At 41.4% G+C, this 27446-nt stretch overlaps 1 protein-coding gene across 2 annotated transcripts in view; it reads left to right on the top strand.

Moving 5' to 3' along the window:
• CRTC3 (CREB regulated transcription coactivator 3) overlaps positions 1-27446 on the top strand; it is a 171106-nt gene that overhangs the window by 52048 nt on the left and 91612 nt on the right. For both annotated transcript variants that reach the window (XM_073568579.1, XM_073568578.1), the window contains exon 3: positions 26465-26584. In XM_073568579.1, the coding sequence (XP_073424680.1) occupies positions 26465-26584 (120 nt within the window). The remainder of the gene's footprint in view (positions 1-26464; positions 26585-27446) is intronic.

Genomic DNA, 27446 nt, shown 5'->3' with positions numbered 1-27446 from the left:
CTTGCTGTTTGGTCTTTCATCAGAACGACCATTCGGAAACGGGAATAGTGATACACTATTGTTAAGGCATAGGTATACCCTGATTGACTTGGGGTTAGTTGCACGTGGTCTAAGGCCACCAGTTCCAAAGGTTATTTAGTGATGATGGGCTGCAAGGGGGCCCTTTGATTTGCAGAATTCTTTGTTCTGAGACTACATGGGCCGCCACATTCCCTACACCACTGTTCAATAGACCGTCTCATACCTATCCAGAAGAAGCGGTCGGGAATGACTACTTCCAGCTTTATCCAACCAAAGTGTCCCGCTTGATTGTGGTAAGCTTCCAAGACCATGGGCATGTCTTTTCTGGGGACCACGATCTGCCAGGCCAGTTCATGCGTACGTGGGTTATTAGCTCTTCGGATCAACTTGTCTTCAAAAAGGAACAGCTTCTTTCTTTCAACTGTTGGACATCTGCAGGCGCATCAGGAGCTGGAGATGAATCTGCTTCACCAATGAGTTCTTTGACCATACATATAGCCAGGTCACAGCTCTGCATCTCTGCCCAACCTTGGTGAGGTAGTGGATTACGGGAAACTTCATGAACGGCAAGACTTCTCCCTGTCACATTGTTAGTGTCTTGGGAGGCACCATGGCGGTAGAATGCTGGCATCTCTTTCTTCCAGGTCTTCTAGATCATATGCTGGGCTGTATACCATGTGTGGCTGGGCTGTATACCATGTGTGGCTGGGCTGTATACCATGTGTGGCTGGGCTGTATACCATGTGTGGCTGGGCTGTATACCATGAAGAGTTACATTTAAATTATATTCTATGGGGGAGGCTGTGTTATATAATATGGGGGCTACATTATATTCTATGGGGAGGTGAGCTGTATTATATTCTATTTGGGGTTACATTATATTCTACGGGGGGCTGTATTATATTATATTCTATGGGGGGTGATTGCATCATACTCTGAGGGGGCAACATTATACTATAAGAGGAGGCTAAATTCTATACTATGGGAGGCTGCATTATATTCAATGGTGGGCTAGATTATATTGTATGAGGGCTTCATTATACTTTTTGAGGTGGCTACATTATATTCTGTGGGGGCTGCATTTTACTATATGAGGAGCGCTACATTGTATTCTATGGAGGGGCAACATCATACTATATAAGGGGTTGCATTATATTCTATGGGGGGTTACATTCTATTTTATGGTGGGGCTGCATTATACTATGTGGTGGGGCTGCATTATGCACTATGGGGTGGCTGCATTATACTTTAAGAGGGGGCTGCATTATATTGTATGGGGCGTTACATTATATTGTATGGCGGGGCTGCATTATACTCTGTGGGGTGGCTGCATTATGCTATATGTGGGCTGCATTATACTGTATCGAGGACTATGGGGAATACATTATATGAAGAACTAAGGGGTGCATTATACTATAGGAAGTGCATTGTACTACATCGATGACTATGGCGGTGCATTATACTATGGAGCACTATGAGGAGTGTATTATACTATATGGAGGATTGAGCAGTGTATTTTAATATATGGAGGACTGAGGAGTGTATTATACTATATGGAGGACTATAGGGCACATTATATTATAGGAAAGACTATGGGGTGTAAACTGTAGATGTGCTGCTGATAACATGATACTGTGTGGTGATCTGTTAGTGATCCATTAGTGATCACTCTGTCCCCATCATTCTATCTCAGACGGTGGATAGAGGCCGGGAAACAAGTGTTGAACGACTTCAATATTGTCGATCACACTGATATAGCGGCCTGAACTCAGCACATGTAACTACAACCGAAATGCTTCTGTGTGATGTGCAATATGTTAGCATTTGGGGCCCCATTTTAAACTTTGCCTAGGGCCCCACTTTGCCTAAAACTGGCCCTGGGGGGAGGGATCGGAGTTGTGGCACTTGATGGCAGGGAGCTGATTTCCTGACAGATATTCTCTATTTTCTCTATAAAGTGGGAGGCCAGTTCATCAGCTCAGATGTCTGTGATAGAGCCTGAGTTTTTCGACTGAGGAGGGAGTGAAAGGTGTCAAAACAATTTTTTGGGGTTGTTAGACAGGAGATGAGGGTGGTGAAGTAAGTTTGTTTGGCAAGGAGAAGGGCAGTGTTATAGGTCCGTAACATACATTTGTATTGGATAAAGTTTTCTGGTTTTAGCTTTCTTCCATAGGCGTGCGACACTCCTAAAGCATTGCTGGAGAAATCTAGTTTGCAATGTGAACCAGGGCTGTTTTACTCTGTGTTTGGAGGTTCTGAGAGTGAGGGGTGCCACTTGGTCCAGGCTGCTTCTGAGAGTGTCATTGTAGTTAACTGGTTTTCCAGGGATTTCCTGTCCAGTTCCTCAGTGCACTGGGCATCCTCTACCTTCTCTATGCATTTTCACATGCTTTTCCTCTGTACACTAGAAGATGAGGCACTCTTGGCAGTATCTGTACCAAACCCTAGACGCCGGATGTTGCAGGAATGTCCGCAAGAGATTCTAGTAAGGCCTCCCACTGCAACTTGACCTTGGTTACTGTACTTTCCTGACTATCAGGAAGTAGTCCTCTTTTACTGGGGGGTCCCCCTCCCACTATGGGCCCGTACTAAGCTTTAACTAAGTCTGTCCCTACAAACACAAAGTATTACATTTCCATATATTACACATATAGGCTTGGACTGGCTCACAGGAGAATCCTCCGGTGGGTCACTGTGCATTACGGGCCACCACCCTCTTATACATCAGTACTTGGAAAAATAGCCTTCATTCACTATGTACTTACAGAGACAGCATCTTATTCATGTAACAATCTTCCCAGTTCATTGTTATATTGTGATTGAGGATAATGTCACATTTGCAAGTAGCTGTAAAAGTGGGGCACTTAAGTTGGTTTCTGGAGTTGGCAACTAGTGGGCCCTGGGCACCCCAGTCCGACACTGCTTGTGTCTCTTGTATTCTGCAGCTCTGTGTCCCTGTCTTCAGTCTTCTATCGGGTAGTTTTTTGTGTAGGACATATACTGTTTTAGGGTACTGCCTCCATAACAATTTTAATGTAACTTGGGACAGGAGTTGACATTACGATACCACAATGGGTGGAGATTTATGTGGTCTACCTTCTGTAAATGGCACCCCCCCATAATTCCTGGTTCAACTTGTAGAGTACTGAGAGTAGTAATGATCACTCCCATCATTGCAAGTGTGTAAAAATAAAGTGAACAGAAAAAAGATCCCATGAAGCTTATTTTTTTTTTTTTTATTGGAATAGCAATAAGCAACACTGTAATAAAAATATTACGGGTCCTTTAACAAATTAAACCATAATCACAATGACTCTCAGGTCAGTCCCTATACAGACCACAGAACTAGCTGTGGGCATTGAGGACCGGCTGAGAGCCACTGGACCACAAGATCCAGAGGAAGGCGAAGAAACCCCCCGGAGAGTTCTGCCTCAGGGGGGGAAAAAATTCCTTCCTGACCCCATTTGTGGCGATCGGCTATTTCCCTGGATCACATCTGTCCTGCTGCATATTGCTGTATATCTGCACGTATTATAAGCTCAGGAGAGTCGATCTGGAAGGGAAAAGATAAATGCATCTTGCTTCTAGGAGCTAACAATCTAATTTAAAATAAACACCCTGCTTCTAGGAGCTTACACTCTAATTTACAATAGACATATACATATACATAGACTATACAAGAGACATATACATATACTATACAATATACTTATTTAAATACTAACAATAGACTTGTATGAATACTATACACTAAACATATAGAAATACTATACAATAGACATAGAAGAATACTATACAATAGACTTATACGGATACTATGCAATAGACTTATATGAATACTATACAATAGACTTATACGAATACTGTACACTAAACATATACAAATACTATACAAGAGATATATACGAATACTATACAATAGACTTATACGAATGCTATACACTAAACATACAAATACTATACAATAGATATATACGAATACTATACAAGATACTTATACTAATACTATACAATAGACTTATACGAATGCTATACACTAAACATATACAAATACTATACAATATAAATACGAATACTACACAATAGACATATTTGAATACTATACAATAGACATATATGAATACTATACAGTAGACATATACGATACGATAGACATTTATATATAGTATACAAGAGACATATACGAATACTATACAATAGACATATACATTACAATAGACAAACACATATACTATACAATAGATAGACAAATACTATACAACAGACACAGGCGTATGCCATGCAGGGGACACAGGCGTATGCCATGCAGGGGACACAGGCGTATGCCATGCATATATAATAGAGTGTGATCGGAGTGGCATCAGTTTTTCTTGGAGGTGGAGAGGGAGGGGAGAAAGTTTCTCCATTTTGCCAGTCTGTGAAAATCGAAGAGAATATATGAGTGAATATATATTTATAAATATATATTTATTTCTAAATATTTATTTCATTTCTATATATAGCATGTATACATAGCGCTGTGGAATTAATGGCGCTATGTAAACGAGTTAAATAAATATGAGTTTGCTGTCCATGGTTTTGACGGATATCACTCGTACCTATGATATTCTATGGGCCTGTGCAAATGTCAGATTTTTTGCTCGGACCCAGTGCTCCATGGAAAAAATCGGAGACAAATCCGATTTTGATCCCAGTGTCAGATCAAAATCGGCAATGCAAGTCTTTGGGCCCATGAAAAAATTGGACTCCACTTGGATGACATCTAAGTGTCGATTTTCACAGACTGACATAATGCAGAAGGTGGAGAAACCTTTTTTTCCCCTCTCCACGCCCGAGAAGAACTGATGCAATTCTGATCTGTGCCTGATCGGAGTCTGCAACTCTTCTGGCAGTTGCTGTTAAATCAATTCTGTTCATGATATCCTGTGGTTCCAGTTCTGGTCCTCCTGCTTCCGTCGTGGTACAACGTTCTCCGTCGTTTCTGCTCAGCCTTCCTGCTGCGCCACCGTCATCTGTCCGTGCTTCATTACAGCAGATCATTTGAACTAGATGAGACATAACACCTATCAGTACAAAAAGAGGATTAAATGGTAAGTTCTATTTAAGGAATCATTCTAATGCACAAAAGAGCGAGATGTTTGCTGAGATATTTAGGGGTAAATAGTGCAGTTCTGAACTTCACAACAAACACCTCACAGCTACACAATGTGTGAATGGGGCCTTAGTGTTAATTGAGCAGCTACCTACTTGGACTTGTCTTCCTCAATATGCTTCCGCTGGGGACACAAGGTCGTTCAGGATAATAACTTTATACATTCTGTACCAATTGTGATATGTGTGATGTGTCCCGTGATCTCTATGATGTCATGTGTCCTGTCGTAATAACTGCCACTGGTGTGTCGTGTATTAAGTTTCCAACATCAAGAGTAGAATTAATAAAACAAAATCACAGGCCGCAAATAACCACCAGCCCCATTTTTTTTATTGAGTCATGATGCATATTAAAACCTAAGCATTTTCACCCAATTTTTCTAATCTGTATCACTTGCTTTTCTACGCACGAAAGGAAAACACAGGACCCCATACTGCAACTCCTGACCACGATAAACCGTCAGTTCCTGGTCACCCCTGATCCAACAGGACCAAGAGAGCTGACAATGGAGAACTGTAGCAGTCTTCATTTAAATTTGTTATACCATTTTCACAGCATTAATGGCAAGCTACCCAAAAATGGAACCAAGTGGATTTGTCTCACTGCCCCACCCCTTGCTATATGCTTTTATTAGAGCACATGGGTGTCATAGAGGGCAAAACCAGCTGATTGCTGAGGGTTTTCAAGACCAGTGACAATGATCAGTTGATGGCCAGCACGTTCTCATGTAGGGAAGGGGTGGTCCAGAGTGGTAACTCCTGTTTGGCTGGGCTCACACTCGCTTAGAAAGAACCCATATGTGCAGATTTTCCTTAGAAGCTGATCAATAGCATTTTTTTAAATCATAGAATCATTATAAGTTTCACAGGCTATAGCACTTTTTGATAAGATTTTCAGATGAATGATGCAGCTCTTAATCCCACTTTTAATCCCCCATCTAAACAATTTGTGAGTGGCGTCATAAGTGAAGAGTTCCCTACCTGGACTTGTTTCCTTCAAGCTGTCAGGCTCTAATGAAACAAGATGGCTCATGTGTTGTACTTTCCTCATTCTATGCCAATTGTGATGTCATATGATGTCTGTGCTTTGTGATGTCATCAAAACTGACTGTTTAACCCCTGCCCACCCTATGACTTGCTTTGATATTGTTAACAGATTAATTTCAATGCTGTATGTATGAAACCAGAAGTTTGCATACACTATATAAAAACACATGCATGTTTTTCTCAATATCTGACAAGAAATCAGAATAAATCTTTTCCGTTTTAGGTCAATTAGGATTACCATAATTATTTGCCAAATGCCAGAATAATGAGAGAGAGAGAATGTTTTAAGGCATTTTATTTATCTAATTTCAACTGTAGTATAATGCACCCCCCATAGGCAGACTCTGTATGGAATAATGCCCCTCCATAGGCAGACTCTATACTATGTAATGAACCCCTGTAGGCAGGCTCTAAATAGTATAATGCACCCCACATAGCCAGATACCATATTGTATAATGCACCACCCATAAGCAGACTCTATATTCTATAATGCACCCCCCACAGGAATATATACCATATATACTCGAATATAAGTCGAGATTTTCAGCCCAAAAAATTGGGCTGAAAGTCCCCCTCTCGTCTTATATTCGAGTCATATACAAAGGGGGTCAGAGGGGGAGGGGGGGAGGGGGTGTCAGGTCATACTTACCCGTCCTGACGCTGTGTCTTGAGCCCCCAGCTTCTCCCCGTGCTCTCTCTTCCTGCCTTCAGCGGTCACGTGGTGCCGTTCATTAAAACTCATGAATATGCGCATATTCATGAGTTTTAATGAGCGGTACCACATGACCGCTGAAGGCAGGAAGAGAGAGCGCGGAGAAGCTGGGGGCTCAAGACACAGCGTCAGGACGGGTAAGTATAGCGATACTCACCTGTCCTGCGTCCATGGCTGCTTGCTGCTGTCTGTCATCGGTCAGTGACTTCAGACAGCACAGGGCGCAGTGACGTGATTAGTGCGCGCCGCGCCCCCTGCAGTCTGAACGTCACTGACTGATGACGTACGTGGCAGATAGCGGTGAGCAGCCATGGACGCAGGACAGGTGAGAATCTGACACCCAGCGACGGAGAGGTGAGTATGTTTTTTTTTTTATTTTTACATGCAGCAGCAGCACATGAGGGAACAATCTATGGGGCAGCATATGGGGGAATAATCTATGGAGCATTTCCCACCCTAGACTTATACTCGAGTCAATAAGTTCTACCAGTTTTTTGTGGCAAAATTAGGGGGGGTCGGCTTATACTCAGATCGACTTATACTCGAGTATATACGGTACTATGATGCACTCCCTATAGGCCTCTATGGCATACTCTATATTGTATACTGCACTCCCCATAGACAGACTCTATATTGTATAATGCACACCCCAAAGGAAGATTCTATACTGTATAATGCACACCCCAAAGGAAGATTCTATACTGTATAATGCACCCCCGTGCGCAGACTCTATATTGTATAATGCACTTCCCATAGGCAGACTCTATATGGTTAATAAACACCAGGAGATCATTGAGTTTGTACCACAATATGGGTGCCAATCCTTAGCATATTACTAAGAAGTGTACTACCTTATATTATACCCTGACATTAGTGTATATAACCATGCAATTGGTGGTATTGTATTTATTTCTATGTAGCTACAAAGTGGGCCCCATGTATGTCAGTACCTGGATAAGAATGAAGTGATTAAACAGAGTCAGCATGGGTTTGTAACTAATAAGTCATGTCAGACTAACTTAATTTCCTTCTATGATGGAATCACTTATTGGGTGGATCAGGGAAATGCTGTAGATATAGTATATTATATCTTGATTTCAGCAAAGCATTTGACAAAGTCTCTCATACAATCCTTATTGAAAAAATGACTAAGTATGGAATGGACAAGGCAACTGTTAGGTGGATTCATAACTGGCTTAGTGATCGGACCCAAAGAGTGGTCGTAAATGGCTGCACATCCAGTTGGAAGAATGTCTCAAGTGGGGTACCACAGGGCTCTGTCCTGGGCCCTGTATTGTTCAACATCTTTATCAACGATTTAGATGAAGGAATTGAGGGTAAACTGATTAAATTTGCTGATGACACAAAGCTAGGAGGGATAGCTAATACTAGAGAAGAGAGAAGAGGATTCATACCCTTGTGCCGGCACCGTATTACCAAACAGTGTTGCTCTTTATTTAACGGCTGAATTTTCCTTTGTGGTGTATAAAACCTGAATCGGTTTAGTCTCATTAAATGAGGCATGTTAACCTGAAAATCCTTGGCAGATGCAGGGCTAGCCTCCGATTTCTGCTGTGAATTCTACTCTTCATAAAGTGGAATATGCAAAATATGAAAAAAGTGCATAATGTTTTGCCTTATGTACACCTATGCCCTGACTCTTATTGATGTGGGGTCCGTACACAATAAGTGTCATTGAATGTGGTCATTTACACACGGACCTGCAGCAATTCAAACTGTAGATTTGTAGTGGAAGTCTGAGGTTCAACTTTCAGACTTTTCCCTCACATTTTCTGACAAATCAGTTTCCAATTTTTTGATCTGCAAAATCTCAATGGGAATGAACCCGTATACTTTTATAAAGCAGGTCCACTCTGAAATACGCCTGAGAAATTGCTCAGAAATCTCTTGTAACACTCTTCATATTCATTTCTGTTGTAAAACTACATTGATTTTCACGATTTGAGCTTTTATTTTTTTAACCACTTTAGGTTTCCAAAAATGCCAAACAATTCCAATAAAGGAGCAGATAATTCTTCATGTGTTTTCCTCTATAAGGCAACTTCATACTTTACTATGGAAAGCAAATGGAAGATTTAAAAAATACCTGAAAGATGCGTTGCTATTGATAGATGTATGTAAAAAAAATGGCGTTGAAAGAAAAAAAACATTTGAATGCTAAAAAAAATAAAAAAATAACGTTAACCGAAAGCAATAACGCAACTTTCCAGGAAACCTTAACAAAAAAAAAATTTGGGACAAAAACCCCCCATTGTTTCCTGAAGCAGTTTCTACGTGAAAAAAATCTATTTTTGACCTTAGTGTAAGCTTTTGAGAGCACATGTAAGGACCAAGGTTTTTGCTTTTACCTCAGCATGGTTTTTCAGTGTACACTTCTGACTGTGAATACTTTTTGGCCATGTTCACATGTTGACAACAGGCCCGTTACAAAATCCACATCGGTTGATTTGGCCGTAGACGTCCCCTTACTGCATTGTGTTGGGTATAATTTACAACAAAAGTAACACATGGTGTGAAAGTTGTGGTGGTAATCTGCAAAGTGATCACATGCTCTTATCTTTGTGCAGTTTTTTCCCCAATACATGTGGATATGTGTTCGAGATTGTTTTGTACTGTAAATTTCTGTGTTTGCAACGTAAAACTGCATGGTCAAGCCTGTACGTGTGAACATACCCTAAGGAAATCTGGGCACATGGCGAATCTCCAGAAGACTGGCCACCTGGATTATCTATAACAAGAATTTTCTGCGGATTACAGTAGCGGCACCATGAATGAACATTTAAGAAATGTTAGAGGAATATTGCTAAGGCACAGAGGGATGTTATATGGCTGAGCTTCTTGTATTTTGAACTCTTTGTAACCTCCTTATTTTCTGCCTCACATTACCCATGTTTAGTTCCCCATTATACTCTACTGTGAGTTCACCGATTAGGCTATGTTCACACGTTGCATTTTTGCTGCACTTTTTTCCACAACAAAAACCTTCTCTCTTGGCAGAAAGGAAAGTTATTTAAAAAAAAAAGTAGATTTTCATTTGTGTGCTTTACTGTGTTTTTATTGCTGTTTTTTGTTTCTTGTGCTTGTTGATAAAGTTTTGTGCCCTCCAAAAATGTATGATTTCACTTTTTTAGGTTTTTGCACCTAAAACGCAGCAAAACCTGATATCTGCATTTTTTTCATTGTTTCCTGAGTGAAAAACGCTGACAGAAGTGACATGCTGCAGTTTTCAAGAACGCATCAGTTTTCCAAATTGGTCAGGAAAATAAAGCCAATGTGTGTGCACGAGATTTCTGAAATATTTTAGCCTTTGCAAGTACTGTAAAACGCAGCTTAAAATTTGCAGGAAAAAACTGCAAAAACACATTGTGAACATAGCCTTAGGGCTTTCGTTCACAACTGCCAGTAAAATTGGCCAACAAGGCCTATGACGAAAGGAACACCATTCCTACTGTAAAGCACAGAGGTGGATCGCTGATGTTTTGGGCATGTGTGAGCTACAAAGGCACAGGAAACTTGATCAAAGTTGAAGGAAAGATGAATGCAGCACATTGTCAACAAATACTGGAGGCAAATTTGCAATCATTAGCCCAGAAGCTGTGCATGGGACGTACTTGGACGTTTCAACATGACGACAATCCAAAACACAAGGCCAAGTCAACCTGTCATTGGCTACAGCAGAACAAAGTGAAGGTTCTGGAGTGGCCGTCTGTCTCCTGACCTCAATATCATTGAGTCATTCTGGGGAGGTCTCAAGTGTGCAGTTCATGCTAGACAGCCCAGGAATTTACAGCAACCAGAGGCTTTTTGCCATGAAATGTGGGCAGCTTTACCATCTGAGAAAATAAAGAACCTCATCCACAACTACCACAAAAGACTTCAAGCTGTCATTGATGATAGAGGGGGCAATACACCGTATTAAGAAATGGTGTTTCTGAACTTTTGATCAGGGTCATTTGGATGTTTTGGGTTGTCATTATGATTTCAAAAGAGAAAGCACAGTGGTTTGACAATAAATTGCTTCACCCAACCACTAACCATGAGTGGAGAAAAATGTTTGGTGCTATCATTCATAATCTCTGGGGGGGAAAGGCCAAGAAAGCAAAAATTCTGCTGGGGTATGTAAACTTTAGAGCACAACTGTGCATATATATATACTGGATGTTCCACCCTGACGAATGCTAGGCTTCTGCTATACTTCCTAACAGTGGCTAAATGCTTTATTACCTCTTTATGGAAGAGTACTCTAACCCCATATCGGAAAGCATTAATATCTAGTATCAAACAGGTTGGATGTATGGAATGGCGGACGGCCTCACTTAATAATCATCTGGATCGGTTCATCTTGGTGTGGTCATGATCTGATTCATTTCTGGAAACAAATGGCTACCTTTAGGGTATGTGCACACGCTGCGGATTCTGCTGCGTTCCTGCAGCGTTTTTGGCTCTGCAGAAACGCAGCAGATTTTGCTGCGTTGTACAGTACCTTTTATTTCCTATGGAAATAAAAAAAAGCTGTGCACATGCTGCGTTTTTTTCCGCGCGGTTTTGCTGCGGTTTACAATCCGCAGCATGTCAATTATTTGGTGCAGAAACGCTGCGGTTTTACACCTCATCCATTATGAGGTGTAAAACCGCAGGGCAAAACCGCAGAAAAAACGCAGATAATCCGCAGATAAACCGCAGCACTTTGTCCTGCGGATTTCCTACGGTTTTCTCTACAAAATCCGCAGAGACTAAAAACTACGTGTGCACATACCCTTAATGTAAAGATTAGCATATTAAGATTAGCATATGGTCTCCTATGGACTACTGGTGGCACAATGAGGTATGACGGCCTCTCCCCCCATGTCACCCAATCCTGTTTCGTCTTGTGTTACAGCTAGTTTTTAGTTCCAATTTCTTTGACAGAGGTGCATTTCTGGATGATATGCAACATGAGTGCACCTGCTTCTCTTTTCGAAGTTTTTCCATACATGTGGAACTTTAAAGTATATGGTTTACTATTTCATTTTGTGCCATAATAGCCATGATTCGTTGTAATTGTAGGTTGTTGTATCTGTTAGATTACATAGGCATAAATGTCTGTACAAAGTAAAATGGTGCACTCCGTTTTTTCCTGATATTGTTACCTATAACTTGTAAATTGTTAGACAGTTGTAGAAAAAACATGCCCATGTGCAATAATGAATCTCCCTCTTTATTTCAGTTTGATTGCTCCTTTTGAAGTGGTTAGAGGTGGTCCACTACATTGTATAATGCCCCCATCGATTTACACCTTTTTTAAATAAGTATTTTTGTAAATACCTTCTGCTGCCATATGTGCCCGTGAGCGGTGCTATGGCTGCTCGCTCAGCTTGCAAAACGCTTGTTTTGCGGGACAACTTATGCGAATTCCACATGCGTTTTACCCGCAGTGGGGAGTTGTGGAAATGCTGTGGACATTTCCTCAGCATTTCTGCAACGTGGGCACATAGCCTTAAGGGCCCTTTTACACATCGCGATATCACTAGCGATATAGCTAAAGCGTCACCGATTTTGTGACGCAGCAGCGATATCACTAGCGCTCCCCCGCTGGCTATCGCTGATCGCGCGAGATCGGCCTGGTCCATTTCTCGTCGTCTGCTTCCTGCTGGCGCTGACTAACGAGCCATGGACGCGGGCGGAAGATGGTCACACTCGCCGTGTCTGACAGGTGAGTGCGACCGCTGCTGCATCCCTGTGAGATCTGCCTGTTTGGCAGCTCACTGGCGACCATTTAGCGATGCACCTGCGATTCTGACCTGGTCATATCGTGGTCGGGATCGCTGGTGCATCGCTAAATGTAACGGGGCCTTTAGAGTCTGACGGTTGTAGTAACTTATTCAGAAGTTAGCGACATTTAGGTGGTAAACATACTTTTTTTTTTCATTCCTGTCATGTCACTTTGCATTAATTCCTGAAAATCACCTAAAGGGTTAATAAACTACCTGAATGCAGTTTTTCAATATGTCAAGGGGCACGGTTTTTAAAATGGTATCACTTTGGTGGGTTTTAAAATGTGTAGGACCTGCAGTCATTTTAAACCTAGATAGGTCCCTAAAAAAAAATGGTTTGTAAATTTCCTTGAAAAAAAAAATTACTGCTACATTTTTAAACTTGCTAAAATACTAAAAAAATAACATTTTACAAATGGTGCTGCTTTAAAGCAGACATGAGGGAAATGTTGTGTATTAATGTTCTTCTATGGTTTGACTATATGGATTAAAATTAATCATTCAAAGTTTGAAAGTTAGAGTGAACCAACTGAAAGCAAGAGGAGTGCTACTGAGGTCTCATAAAAATTTTTTATTAATGATAATTAAACCAGTTTGACGTATCAAAAACTGTGAATTATACAAAAAACAGAACTCCTGTGGAGTGGTACCAGATCACATATACAATATATATCATATGCAAATTTCTGAAAGCAAAGTGCAAAAATATGTGCAGACAAAACATAAACTGAAGAGACCCTACCAAAGATACCTTAGGTCATACAAGCAAAATGCTGAGACTAACTCTTGGGGCTCATACTCACATGCGAGAAACTCTGACGAGTCTCGCACGTTAATACCCGGCACTGCCGCCGGCACTCGCATCGGAGCCATCAGCTGCATAAAAATACATGCAGCTGTACGCTTCGATCCGAGTGCCGGCGGCAGTGCCCCGGGTATTCAGATGCGAGACTCGTTTGAGTTTCTCGCATGTGTGTATGAGCCCTTAAGAGAAAAATCATAAAGTACTTACATACAAATGATGTGTCGGTAAGGAGGGGGGATAAGGTGCTTGTGGTCTGGTCCACCAGCCCCAACGCAGGTTTCACCCAAGGCTTCGACAGGGGGTGTGTGACGAAGTTTGAAAGTTGCTAATTTTTTAACATTTTTGTTAAATTTCTGATGGGTAGGTTTTGTGTTTATATATAACAAAAAAAAAACCTAAATTAATCATTAAAAATGTATAATGTGCCACGAAAAAATAATCACTGTGAATTGTTTAAGTGTTCCAGAATTACCACTTAAAGTAACACATTGGTCAGATTTAAAAAATTTGGCCTGGTCACTGAGGGGTTAAAATGACCTCGTTTATGTAGCCCAAAACTACAGATTAACATTTTAAAATATCCAGGAAGACTTGGCTTCTAAAATAGATATAGTCCAGAACGAAAATGAAAGAACCTGTAACCTCCACAACCAGCACCTGATTGTACTCGCACAAAGAAGAGCGATAAACCCATGGCTGTCAGAACTCCACCGCATTATGTATAAAAGGGTTGGGCTTTCCAATTTCTCTTCCTTAAAGGAAATCTGTCAGCAGGTTTTTGCTGTGTAATATGAAGACTGCAGGAGATGGAGGCTGAGACACAGAATTCAGTGATGTCACTTGTTAAACTGCTGTTAACTGACTACTAACTACTCTAGTCTGGCAATGCCCCCTCATGTGATGAGCACCTCACTTTCTATGGATTTTGTACCTAGAGAACCTGGTATGGGTGGGGCTAGCTGTGGTGTGGGCGGGGTTAGATTCCTCAGCTCTGCTGTATTCTAAATCTAAGAGCTCTGATTGTGTAAGAACTGCTGTACCTAGTCATCAAAGTGATACATTGTTGGATTCTCTGCCTACATTACGCTGATCTTAGATGAGGTAGAAAATGGAAGAAATCCTGCTGCCAGATTCCCTTTAAGGGCTCGTTCAGGCAGGGTATTTTAAACCCATGTAAAAACTGCTAGCATGCAGGCAGCACTGGAACCAATGTTATTCTCTGGACTCCTACAGATGAGGTTTTTCCTCCTGGGCGGTGTGTCTGACGCAGATCGCTGCATGCACTAGTCTCTTCAGTTTTTTTTTTTTTTTTTTTTTTTTTTTTTTTTCAGCTTAGTCGCCCATTTAAACTCTGTGCATAAAATTTGCTTCTGGAGACACAATTCGTATGACTTTGTTCTTAACAATTATTGCAGTTACTATCATAGGAACCTTGTTTAGCCTCATATTTTTAATTAATAAGTAATAGCTGATGTAATTTGGATTGAAACAGCAAACTGACATGCGCTGGACATTATGGATGTGAATGGGATGATTTTTCAGACTCCGCTACGGGCTTATATACAAGTCAGCTTGTTTTGTTTTTTTTTGTTTTTTTCTAGTACAAAAAAAATCTGACTTCTATCAAAGTCTTATCTATTTTATCTAAGCTTTTCAGCCCACATTATTAAAAGGCAGACAGCACTATGATGTAGCATCAGTATGTGTGCAGTCTGTCGTGCGTTTTTTTTTTCCTCTCCACTGACCCAGTGAATTAAATGGACAATTTTAACCCACCTCCAAATTGAACTTGTTTACATTTTTCCCCCTTGTTCCGTTTTTCTTTTTTGCCGCTAGTCTGATAGATGTAAATGACACCCAGGTGTGGATTGGGCATTAAGCCACGTTCTCGTATCAGTATGCTGGTCGGTATTGGAAGTCCGAATCAATATTGGAACCAACATCATGAGTTTGCAGGACATGGTAAATGCCAGAGGTACCCAGGATGTTCTGATTCGGTTATGATGGAGAGCCGGACTGGATGCCGTAGGGCAATACAAACCTTTTTTGCTCAATTCTCATAGCATGGAAACCCTTGAATAATCCCAACCTAGTATACTGCTACAAGGACCCACATCCAGTGAAGAGATCAGTAAAAAATAGACAGCACATGGGTAATATCCTAGTGTTCACTTTTTCACTTTTCAGTGACCAACCACAAGCCGTAGCTTGGAAAGCAGCCAATTTTTTTTTTTTTCTCCTACTACCCCATGCAAAAGAAATAATGTCACGCAGATGGTAAAACTGATGAAATATGGTGTGTTTCTTGCAGGCGAATGTGAAAAATATCACTGATGTGTGAACAAGGCCTAATGCTGGCGTGTTGATGTGTAGCTATAAGCTCACACCAAGATACAAACAAGGGTTGTCCTGCAATGTAAGCAAAGGAAATCCTCAGCTGAAATACATTTTACGAAGCATTTCCATTCTGCAGCCATCCTCTTCAGGGTTCTTGACAGGATCTTTGATGTCTTGTCCCACTGAGATCTTCACAGAATTGGATTGTTTGCACCTGTGCTCAGAACAGGGGTCTCATGATGTTTAATTCCAACATTTCCTTCCTTTCCAACCTTATCAAGCACGTTATGATGTGAATGTTCCTGTGTTTGTTCCTATGATCTGGATGAAAATCATGAGAACAGGTTTTAGGTCCTGCACTTTGCATAAGATCCATTCTTGGACCTTCATCATTTACCAGTAAAACTTAGAAGCGAGAAATTTGTGGGCTGCATTAACCATGTCTGCTGGGGAATAATACAGGAGAAACATCTTAGGCCTCTTTCACACTTCAGTTTTTTGTATCAGTTAAAATCCGCCAAAAAGGCGGAAAAGCGGATCCATTCCTAACTGATGTGAATGGATGCCACAGGATCCGTTTTTTGACGGATCCGGAGAATGAAGAATTTTAAAAGAGCCGCTGGCCGGGAAAGAGAGTGAGTTCTCCGGGCATGCGCACTGGAAAATATGGATCCAACAACAACAAAAAACGTTGCAAGGTCCGTCCAGGCATGCCGGCGGACGCAAAAAGTTTGGCGGATCCGCAAAAAAACGGATCCAACGGATGGCCATCCGTCAAGATCCGCCAGTAATGCAACTCAATGGGGAAAAAAACTGATCCGACAAAAAAAATAGCGGATCCGTTTTTTCAAAAACTGGCGGATTTTGACTGATGGTCAAAAACGGAAGTGTGAAAGAGGCCTAAGAACTCATTGCTATCCTCGTCTGAGATCGTTCTTGATTGTGTCCTACTGCACCCCATGTAGTCCCCTCCTATTGCATGATGAACTGTAAGGCCTTATACACACATCATTGTTCTTGCTCAGTATTGGTAAGCCAAAACCACGAGTGGCTCTTAAACGCTGAAGAGCCGTGCATCTTACTGTTATAGTTCTTCACTGTAGGATCCATGCCTGGTTTTGGCTTAGGCCTCTTTCACACTTCAGTTATTTGTATCAGTTACAATCCGCCAAAAAGGCAGACAAGCGGATCCGTTCTCAACTGATGTGAACGGATGGCACAGGATCCGTTTTGAGAGAGAGAGAGACTGACAAAAAAACGTTGCAAGCTCCGTTTGGAAATCTTTGAGGATGTTGACAGACACTAACCTTCCTGGCGGATCCTCAAAATAACGGATGCAACGGACGGCAATCAGTCAGGATCCGCCAATAATGAAAGTCAATGGGGAAAAAAACGGATCCGCAAAAAAAATTGCGGATCCGTTTTTTTTTTCAAAATTGGCGGATCTTGACTGTCAAAAACGGAAGTGTGAAAGAGGCCTTAGTTAGTGAAATGTGATCAAGAGCAAAGTTTGATGTGGTGGCAGGAGAACCTGCTTTGTCATCTTGAAGTAGCTTTTCCTGCTGCCACTTGCAGTTTTGGTATGGAATTTTATTTTCCTCTAAAATGCTGCAATAGAAATGCTGTGTGGACTTGTAACCCCACAGCCTTCGTCTTGGGCGTCAATCAAGTATATAACTGTAAATGCTAATCATGGAACCTGGAAGATGTTTCTTGTTCATGTTTATCATGTTATGCGAGGACACTTTGTTAAAGTGGGGGATATAATTTGATCCCTTGCTGATTTTGTAAGTTTGCCCACTGACAGACATGAGCAGTCTAATTTTAACTGTAGGTTAATTTTAACATTGAGAGAATATTTCAAATCCAGAAAATTACATTGTATAAATTTTATTTGCATTCTGCAGTGAGAAATAAGTATTTGATCCCTCTGGCAAACAAAACTTAATACTTGGTGGCAAAACCCTTGTTGGCAAGCACAGCAGTCAGACATTTTTTGTAGTTGATGAGGTTTGCGCACATGTCGGGAGGAATTTTGGTCCACTCCTCTTTGCGGGTCATCTCTAAATCATTAAGATTTTGGGGCTGTCGCTCGGAAACTCAGAGCTTCAACTCCTTCTATAAGTTTTCTATGGGATTAAGGTCTGGAGGACCTTAATGTGCTTGTTTTTGAGCCACTCCTTTTTTGCCATGGCTGCATGGTTTGAGTCATTGTCTTGCTGGAATATATGTAAAAACTATAGGAATAAAAAGAGCGCAATAGGGTCTTATCCGGGTTGATGATTGAAGGAAATAAAAGAAATATACTCACCCTTTTCAGGGGAGTTTTAAACACAAACGCATAAGATCAGTTATCAGCTTGCTGCACGTCCAAAGGTCCACTCAGTGACCGCCACAACATTAAGCTTATAATGGAAAAAATTCATGGACTTAAGTGTGCTGCTGAATAAATATTGAATCCAGGTTAGATAAAAGGATTAATCATTTATTTCCCAACGTGTTTCGAAGTAGATAATACTTCTTCCTCAGGGGAAGACCCATTTTTAATGTCCCGGAAGAGGGAAGGAGGTTGTCACTCGTTGTTTTACGGTACATGGCTCCATCCATCCTTCCATTGATGCGGTGAAGTAGTCCCGTGCCCTTAGCAGAGAAACACCCCCAAAACAATGTTTCCACCTCCATGCTTAACAGTGGGTATGGTGTTCTTTGAGTCATGCAGCATTTCTCTTCTTCCAAACACGGCGAGTTGATTTAATGCCTAAGACCTCAATTTTTGTCTCATCTGACAACAGCACCTTCTCCCAATCACTCTCCGAATCAGCCAGGTGTTCATTGGCAAACTTCAGATGGGCCTGCACATTTGCCTTCTTTAGCAGGGGGAACCTTGCGGGCACTTCAGGATTTTTAAACCTTTACGGCGTAATGTGTTGCCAATAGTTTTCTTGGTGACTGTGGTCTCAGCTGTTTTGAGATAATTAACAAGTTCCCCCCCGTGTAGTTTTAAGCTGATCTCTCACCTTCCTCATGATCATGAATACCCCACAAGGTGAGATTTTGCATGGTGCCCCAGATCGATGTCTGTCATTTTGTATTTCTTCCATTTTCTTACTATTTCACCATCAGTTGTCTCCTTCTCGCTTATTACTTATGGTTTTGTAGTCCATTCCAGCTTTGTGCAGGTCTATGATCTCGTCCCTGACCTCCTTAGGAAGCTCTTTGGTCTTGCCCATGTTGTAGAGGTTAGAGTCTGACTGAGTCTGTGGACAGGAGTCTTTTATAAAGGTGACTCTGTAAAAAAAACAAAACAAAAAAAACTGTCTTTAATGCAGATAGCGAGTTGATTAGGAGCGTATAACTGGTCTGTAGGAGCCAGAACTCTTAATGGTTGGTAGGGTATCAAATACTTTTCTCACTGCAAAATGCAAATTAATTTATATAGTTTATACTATGTGATTTTCTGGATTTTATTTTTGATATTCTATTTCTCAATGTTAAAATTAACCTACCCTTAAAATTATAGGCTGTTCATGTCTTTGTCAGTGGGCAAACCTACAAAATCAGCAAGGGATCAAATACTTATTTTCCCCACTGTATATAACTTTTAGTGATGTGTGAACATCCTGGGATAAGGTGTTATCTGAGCACGCTTAGGTGCTAAACGAGTGTCTTCGCCGTGCTCGAAGAATGTTCGAGTCCCCGCGCCTGCATGTCTTGTGGCTGTTCAATAGCCGCAGCACATGCAGGGATTGTCTGTTGTACAATAGAATTCCCAAAACCAATTATGGGCATAAACTGTACCTATATTCAATCAACAATCCAAGTGGATTTTTTAACCACCTTATATATACCCATGAATTCAAAAATTCAATGATTTAAACGCCAAGATATATTAATAGAAAAAAGAGTGCTATACATAAAAGTATTTAAAAAAAAATATCCTTTGTTACAGAAAATATTTGCATAAATACAATTAAAAAACAAATAGCAATAGTTCACATATGACCCTAGATACTATGCTAACGATCCTGGACAAATATCAGGTGGATATTATAAGAAAAGCACAATGATAAAATCTATATCAATGTCCTATAAATATTCAGTAATATTGCAAACAATTATGACCATTAATCAATAGGATTACAATGGCGTTTATACATATATATAGGGACCTGCCCATAGTACAAAGCCAAAATAACCGCTTAAAGAAACAAAAAATAAAACTGATGCTTTTTAATGCTTACCCATGTGGTATGGTGCCTGCGTGCCCTGGAGCCACATATCACCCCTGACGCGCGTTTCGTGTTTGCTTTTTCGAAAGTAAAAATAACCTGAGGCTGAAAAGAGCTTTTTTTTATATGCTTGATTATTTTATTGAAAATAACAGTCGCACAAATCACCCAACATTTCGGCTTTACTAGCCTTTTTCAAGGGTATCTTATCTGTGTAACCGTGAGGAGGATGATAAGATTCTCTAAGCAGGATAAGCGGTAGAACAGGACAGCGCCGCAGTCAAGGGAGAAAAACTGATGCTTTTTAATGCTTACCCTTGTGGTATGGTGCCTGCGTGCCCTGGAGCCACATATCACCCCTGACGCGTGTTTCGGGTTTGCTTTTTCGAAAGGAAATACACATACTCCTTTTATTGGCATTTTAGTGAACATAATTACATGGCATGCTTCTACTGCAGTGCGCAGGCGCCAGACCTCCCAACGCCTGCGCACTGCAGGACTCTGCTCTGCCCTCAACAGGGCAGAGCAGTGTGCCTGCACCGGAGCTACTACAGGAAAGGAAGAAGAGGACGGCATCGTATGAAGATGGGAGGCGTCGGAGCGGACCGACACCCATCGGACCGGACCGCCCCCCTCCGGTGAGTATAATCTAACGTGTCTTTCTTATCTTTCAGGTTACATTAGGTGCTTATCTACAGCATTACAGAATGCTGTAGATAAGCCCCTGATGTCAATGCCGGCAGCTGATGGTAAAAAAAAAAAAGGGTGACAGATTCCCTTTAAGGGTACATAATGCATGCTTACAAACACATTCATGTATGCAGTGGAAAGTAAAAAGTTTGGGCACCCCTGGTCAAAATTGCTGTCATTGTGAACAGTTAAACAAGTTGCAGATGAAATGATTTCTAAAAGGGCTAAAGTTAAAGATGTCACATTTCCTTTGTAATTTAGGCAAAAATATGTATTGCAGTGTTTTACATTTTAAAGATTGCAAAAAGGAAAATGGGCCGATGCAAGTGTTTGGGCCTTCTTGAAGATTTGTGTACTCGGATAAATTAGACCAAGGCTTCAGTTGGCCTGTTGGGTTTATGGCTTGTTCACAATCATCTTTAGGAAAGGCCAGGTGATGCACATTTCCCTGCTTTGTAAAAACCCTGACTCCTCTAACTTTTTTTTTTTTTTTTAATAAACAAATTCTGGATGCAAACATACCACCATCTTTTAAAAAAGCTGAAGTTGAAAGGAGGATGACTTCTAAAAAATGGATAATGATCCTAAAAACATGTCAAAATCCATTACAGGCGACTTCAAAGGGCACAAGCTGAAGATTTTACAATGGCCCTCACAGTCCCCTGATCTGAAAATCATGGAAAATCTGTGTCTAGATCTTAAAATAGCAGTGCATGCAAGACCACCCAGGAATGTCACAGAACTGGAAGAGTTTTCCAAGAAACAATGGCTGAGAATCCCTCAAACAAGAATTGAGACTCTTGTCTGGCTACAAAAAGGGTTTACAAGCTGTGATGCTTTCAAAAGGAAGTGCTACTAGGTACTAACCTAGCAGGGTGCCCAAACTTTTGCTTTGGTCCAATTTCGTTTTTGCAATTTTTTTATTTTTTTGCCTAAAATACAAAGGAAGTCTGTCGTCTTTAACTTTAGCCCTTTTAGAGATCATTTCATCTTCAACTTGCTTAACTGTAAACGAGAACAATAATTGTGACCATGGGTGCCAGAACTGTAAACAAGAACAATAATTGTGACCTCGGGTGCCAGAACTGTAAACAAGAACAATAATTGTGACCACGGGGTGCCTGAACTGTAAACAATAACAATAATTGTGACCACGGGGTGCCTGAACTGTAAACAATAACAATAATTGTGACCACGGGGTGCCTGAACTGTAAACAATAACAATAATTGTGACCTCGGGTGCCAGAACTGTAAACAAGAACAATAATTGTGACCACGGGGTGCCTGAACTGTAAACAAGAACAATAATTGTGACCACGGGGTGCCAGAACTGTAAACAAGAACATTAATTGTGACCACGGGGTGCCTGAACTGTAAACAATAACAATAATTGTGACCATGGGTGCCAGAACGGTAAACAAGAACAATAATTGACCACGGGGTGCCAGAACTTTTACATGGCACTGTACATCGACATTAGATACACAAGCATGTATTTGTGTGAATTAAAAAAAACAAAAAAAAACAAAAAAAAAAACCCTGCTCCGATCTACAAAGGCAGGGGTGGGGAACCTGCATTAACTTTGAAAAATGAGACGGTTATAGAAACAATCATTGGATAACATCATAGGAAGCAAATAAATAGACCTGCAGACTTCACACTTGAAATGCATAGGGTCATATGCAGACTGGTTTTGACTCCGTCTTGCTGCAAAATCTGAATCCGGTACGTTTTCACAGGACATGTATGCGTCGTAATTGCATGGGCAGAAAATCCTGCTTGTATTACAATGGCGGCATATGAATGGGCTTTCCTGAAATCTCAGTATGGATACTTGTATTACAAAGGGTGACATGGTCAGAAAGACCTCCACATTTCTGTAATGGGATACATGGAAGTTTTTGCTGCTCTGGATTTCTATACAGATTTTTTTCTGTGAAATTTCTTTGTGGATTTTTGTTCAAATATCTGTGGAAGCTCTATAACAGAGAGGTTACATGGAATCATACCCAAAAACAGGTTTAATGTTAAAACTTAAATTCCACTCTGCAGACCTATTCAGTACAAATCATTTTTCTGCAACAGTATGTGGGACTCTTTATTTTTCTTGTTAATAGTCAAGCTACTCATCAGCACATTTTTGGGTATTTGTGGTTATTTCATAATTTTTGGCTCATTTTGATATTACAATTTTATCCCATTTCCTAATTTTAAGGAGTAAATGTAATTGCAAGGAATTTTTTCAGAATGAGCTGTTCTGTGTTCTTTTCTGTGTTCTTCAGACTTTCTCTTAATTTGAAATTGACCCTAAGTTGGTGGGAGAAGACCAGCTGCTATGATCTCTCCCATGCAAAGCACCCATCGGTTTTCTTACTTTTAATTCCACACAGACAGAAGTCGCAGCAAAGAGGAAATTATACATCAATTCTGAGCAGTGTATCAGTAAGGGTGGATTCACATTAGCGCTTTTTAAGCGCACGCACGGCCGGGGGTAGCTCCACCCCCGAGCCGGCTCTCTGCCCGGCGTGCCCGCCCCTTGCTTGTAGCGCCGCCTCCTAGCGCACAGCGGCGCCTGCGATCGGCGCACCCTATCTTTAGCATAGGGTGCGCAGATCGTGCGCAGGCCGTGCGCTAGTTGCGCTTTGACCTGCGCTGCGCACTTTTGACGGTGCGCCATGCGCGCCAAAATCCGAAAAGTTTGATTTTGGCGCGCACGGCGCACCGTCAAAAGTGCGCAGCGCAGGTCAAAGCGCAACTAGCGCACGGCCTGCGCACGATCTGCGCACCCTATGCTAAAGATAGGGTGCGCCGATCGCAGGCGCCGCTGTGCGCTAGGAGGCGGCGCTACAAGCAAGGGGCGGGCACGCCGGGCAGAGAGCCGGCTCGGGGGCGGAGCTACCCCCGGCCGTGCGTGCGCTTAAAAAGCGCTAATGTGAAACCACCCTTATTCCAGCTCTGGGGGTGAGGTAAAAGACTGGTTAGATTTCACTGAGCTTTATATCTCCCTCTCCGTTTACTTCATCCATAGCGTATAATAGGCTGTGTAACCGGACACCTGGCTGTGCTGGTGGTTGAGCTTCCGGATGGAACAGAACATTTATTTTCCTTGTGTAATGAATTCAGTAAGGGAAGGTGATATCTGGAGAAAGAAGCAAATTTCTTGAGGATGTACATTATACAATTTACAAATTGTATATTTTCATGTTCTAATGGTTTATTATTGTTTCCATATAAAGCACTACACAATTTTTTTTTTTTTTTTTTTTTTTTTTTTCACAGCAGGAGTGGTGCCGCTAATGTAACTTCCCAGCCCTTAAGAAAAACTTACCAGCTGCTGTTCTCTGCGCGGCTGCGGTTATCTTTTGCGTTTTGTGATCTACTGGATCACTAGTCATTTTATGGGGTTTTTTTTTTGGGGGGGTGAGGGAGCTGTAGGTCACTTCTCAATGTAGATCTATGGGAGCCAGAACGAGGCTCATAGACTTGCATTGAGAGCTTGTAAGTGCTGCCACTGACTTCCGGTCAGTCAGTAGCTGCAGTCACCAGGATGGCAGCACAGGACCAGAACCTTTGCATCTAGTAAGTGTAATATTGGCGTCAGGGAACCTTCGTTAGTGCTGCCACTCCAGCCATGAAACAAGAAAGATCTAAAGATTTAATTAAAGGTCTGCAGCCACCCACCACATGTTGTAAAGGTTGGAGTGCTAATTCCAAAACTTTACAACATGTGGTGGGTGGCTGCAGGCCTTTAAATCTTTACATCTTTTTTTTTTTTTTTTTTTTTTTTTTTTTTTTTATTCATGGCTGAATTTAAATACTGAATTTAATTGGTAAGTGCAGCATTTTTTTTTAGATTGCAACAAATAAAATGGAAAATAACTTCTAATCCTGGTAAATGCCTTTTTAAGCAAAAAAAAACCGTTTTCTTTACCTGCTCCTATTATGCACTTAACATTGCTTCATGTGTGTGCTCTTATGATTTCCCTGTGCCTTTGTCACCTAAGGCCAAGCTAGTCCCACTGTTATTCCTAAAGTGCAAGAAAGTTCTTGTATATTCTAATTTGCTGTGGATAATTGCAGTGCGCAGTCAGACGGCCATATAACACAGACGATGATGGCATCTCACTGCTCTCCTGTCAGAATAGCCGACAGCCAGTCCGAGGATTGCAGTGGGAGTAATACGGCCGTCTGACTGCGCCCTCAGTTGTATTATATGTAGATACCACATAGTATTGCTTAGGTGCAGCTGATTACATCAATTTGTAAGTCCTCCTGGAATCGAGGAGCACATCCGGAGGCTGCTTTTCAGTTTCTGGATTACAGATGGTCATGTTCTTTTTGAGATCATGTTGGGACACTGGCTTTCTTGGAGTACCTTACTCTGTCTCGTGTTCTATTGAAAACTTGTAGAAAAACATCTGTGTAAAGTTTTTTTTCATATGTGAATTATTTTAAATTTTTTTTCTCCTACTGGTCCAGCGTTACCGATGCTTTTCTCTTGTTCTCTGATCCCTGCAATTTCTTTCCTGTGCAGAGCCAACAGTAGGCGTCCACCACAGCCTGTCATGTGCGGCTCTGGTAAAACGACATTACCCATGAGCTGCCTGAACTTCTCATAGCTATTTAAAAACCAGAATTCCACCGATCTCCTGTAGTGTCAGAAGCCCTTATTGCATCCCAGAAAGAAAGCGAGAATGACAGTAGAGCATAAAATCAATATAAATAGCCGGCAAGCAGTGGCTGCAGGTTGTTTGGTTGTCCACAGGCCGTGCAGAAACAGTCAGGCTTCGGTGGGTGACGGTCAACCTCTGTGCTGAGTTACATGGGAAGAAGGTAATAGCCACGTTGGCCCCCTGCTGTCAGGACAGTGTAAGTGCGCCTACTGTGTGTTGTAAACCTGCATTTCCCACATACTTTCCAGAATGAATCTGTGCCTGCTCGACCTGTAGCTATAAAAATACAGGACGTAATCAGTGGCAACCGTCTCAAAACAATGGTAGGATTGGGGGCTGCAAATTTTCTTTTGACCCGCATTCTCCTGGACATTAAACACGTAACACTGTATGTAATCTACAGTAAAGTACTATATATTTAGATATTGTTGTAAGAATAATCTTTGAAAGGAAATCTGTCATCAGGGTTTTGCTATAGCTTCTGTGAGCAGCATATTGTGAGACCACAGACCCCAATTTCAGGAATGTCTAACTTACTGGCTACCTTCTGCAGTTTTAATGAAATCACGGTTTCCTTTCCTGCAGATCGAGCAGTTCTCTGAAGGCTGATCCCTGTAAAACCCCACCCACACCACAGACTAGCTTTCTGTCTACACTGTGCATAGGCAGAAAACTTCAAATCAGTAATGGGGACTGAGTTATACAGAGCTTATGAATGGAGGACTATCTGGCAGCAAATTTTACTAGTCCTTTAGTGATCATCTCCTGATGATTTTATCAAAACTACAGCAAAGAGCCCAGTAAGGGACACATCGCTGGGTCTCGGTCTCCGCATTGTGCTGTTCTCACATTAAGAGGCAAAACATGGTGACAGATTCCCTTTACTTGTAGCTGGGGAAAGTGAAGGCGTGGAAGCTGCTGACAGTGAAATGAGACAGGCCACAGTTGAACATGTAATATTAATGTGAATATTTGGTGTAACTATTTTAGCAGTACTCATGACCCCTCTTTCTTTCTTCACAGGCTTCCTTTCACCCAACAGATAATATGCGAGGTATGAGGCACCATGGGCTGGTGCAGAGAGTTTCACGTAATCGCCAGCATTCCCCTCTACACAGACCCGTAGAGAAGCATGGACGACAAATATCCTTTAAGGTTTCTGAAAAGGGCAAAGAGAAGCTGGCGGTAGCGCTGGCGTTCCTGCGGTGACTGTCTAATGTCACCTCTCCGTAGGGCCGCAGCACTTCATGTAAACAGTGAAATCTCGCACGGATTCCAGCTCATTAGAACGCCTCTTCCAGCAGCGAGCACTTATCCCATTAGGACATACTTCATACACGCTGCTTTATAACCTTTGTGGTGTTGCAATTGTGCTTAGGTTTTAGAGGTTTCCTCTTAGTTTGATTTGGTTGTAAAGGTTTTATTCCCCCTTTTAAAAATATATATTACAATTTTACGCAAGTCTACAGCCTTCCTGTCTGTCCGGATGGTCTGTTTTTTAAGTTTTTTCTTTTATTATTAACCTAACATTTTAGTGGAAACTGTGATGGCTTCTATCGAATTGCTGTGTTTTCTCCTAATGCTTTCCAGGTCTTGTTTGTATAAATCTTCACGATTGCTTTGTTAGAATTTTTTGGTAGCCAGACTATCTAACAATCATGTCTGTGGCTACCTGAAAAGAAAACACTGAACACAGAAAATAATATCCCAGCAATTCTGCACTTAATCTCATTTAATATCCTTTTGTTTCATATTCCAACTAAAATGGAGACCAGTTAAGAAATCTTATCTGCATATCTCAAATCAGCAATGTCTTTCCTTCTCATGCCCTGTGTTTGACTGTAAAGCCCCCGTCACACATAGCGATCTCGCTAGCGAGTTCGCTGCTGAGTCACAATTTTTGTGACACCACAGCGATCTCACCAGCGAGATTGCTGTGTGTGAAAGCGATCAGCGACCGGCCCCCCTGCCAGTATCGCTGATCGCTGCAGGAAAGGCCAGGACT

This window comes from Dendrobates tinctorius, unplaced genomic scaffold, assembly GCF_039654945.1.
Source record: "Dendrobates tinctorius isolate UK_male_01 unplaced genomic scaffold, ASM3965494v1 ptg000022l, whole genome shotgun sequence".
Classification (NCBI taxonomy): Eukaryota; Metazoa; Chordata; class Amphibia; order Anura; family Dendrobatidae; genus Dendrobates; species Dendrobates tinctorius.
This window is presented reverse-complemented; position numbering and strand designations above follow the sequence as displayed.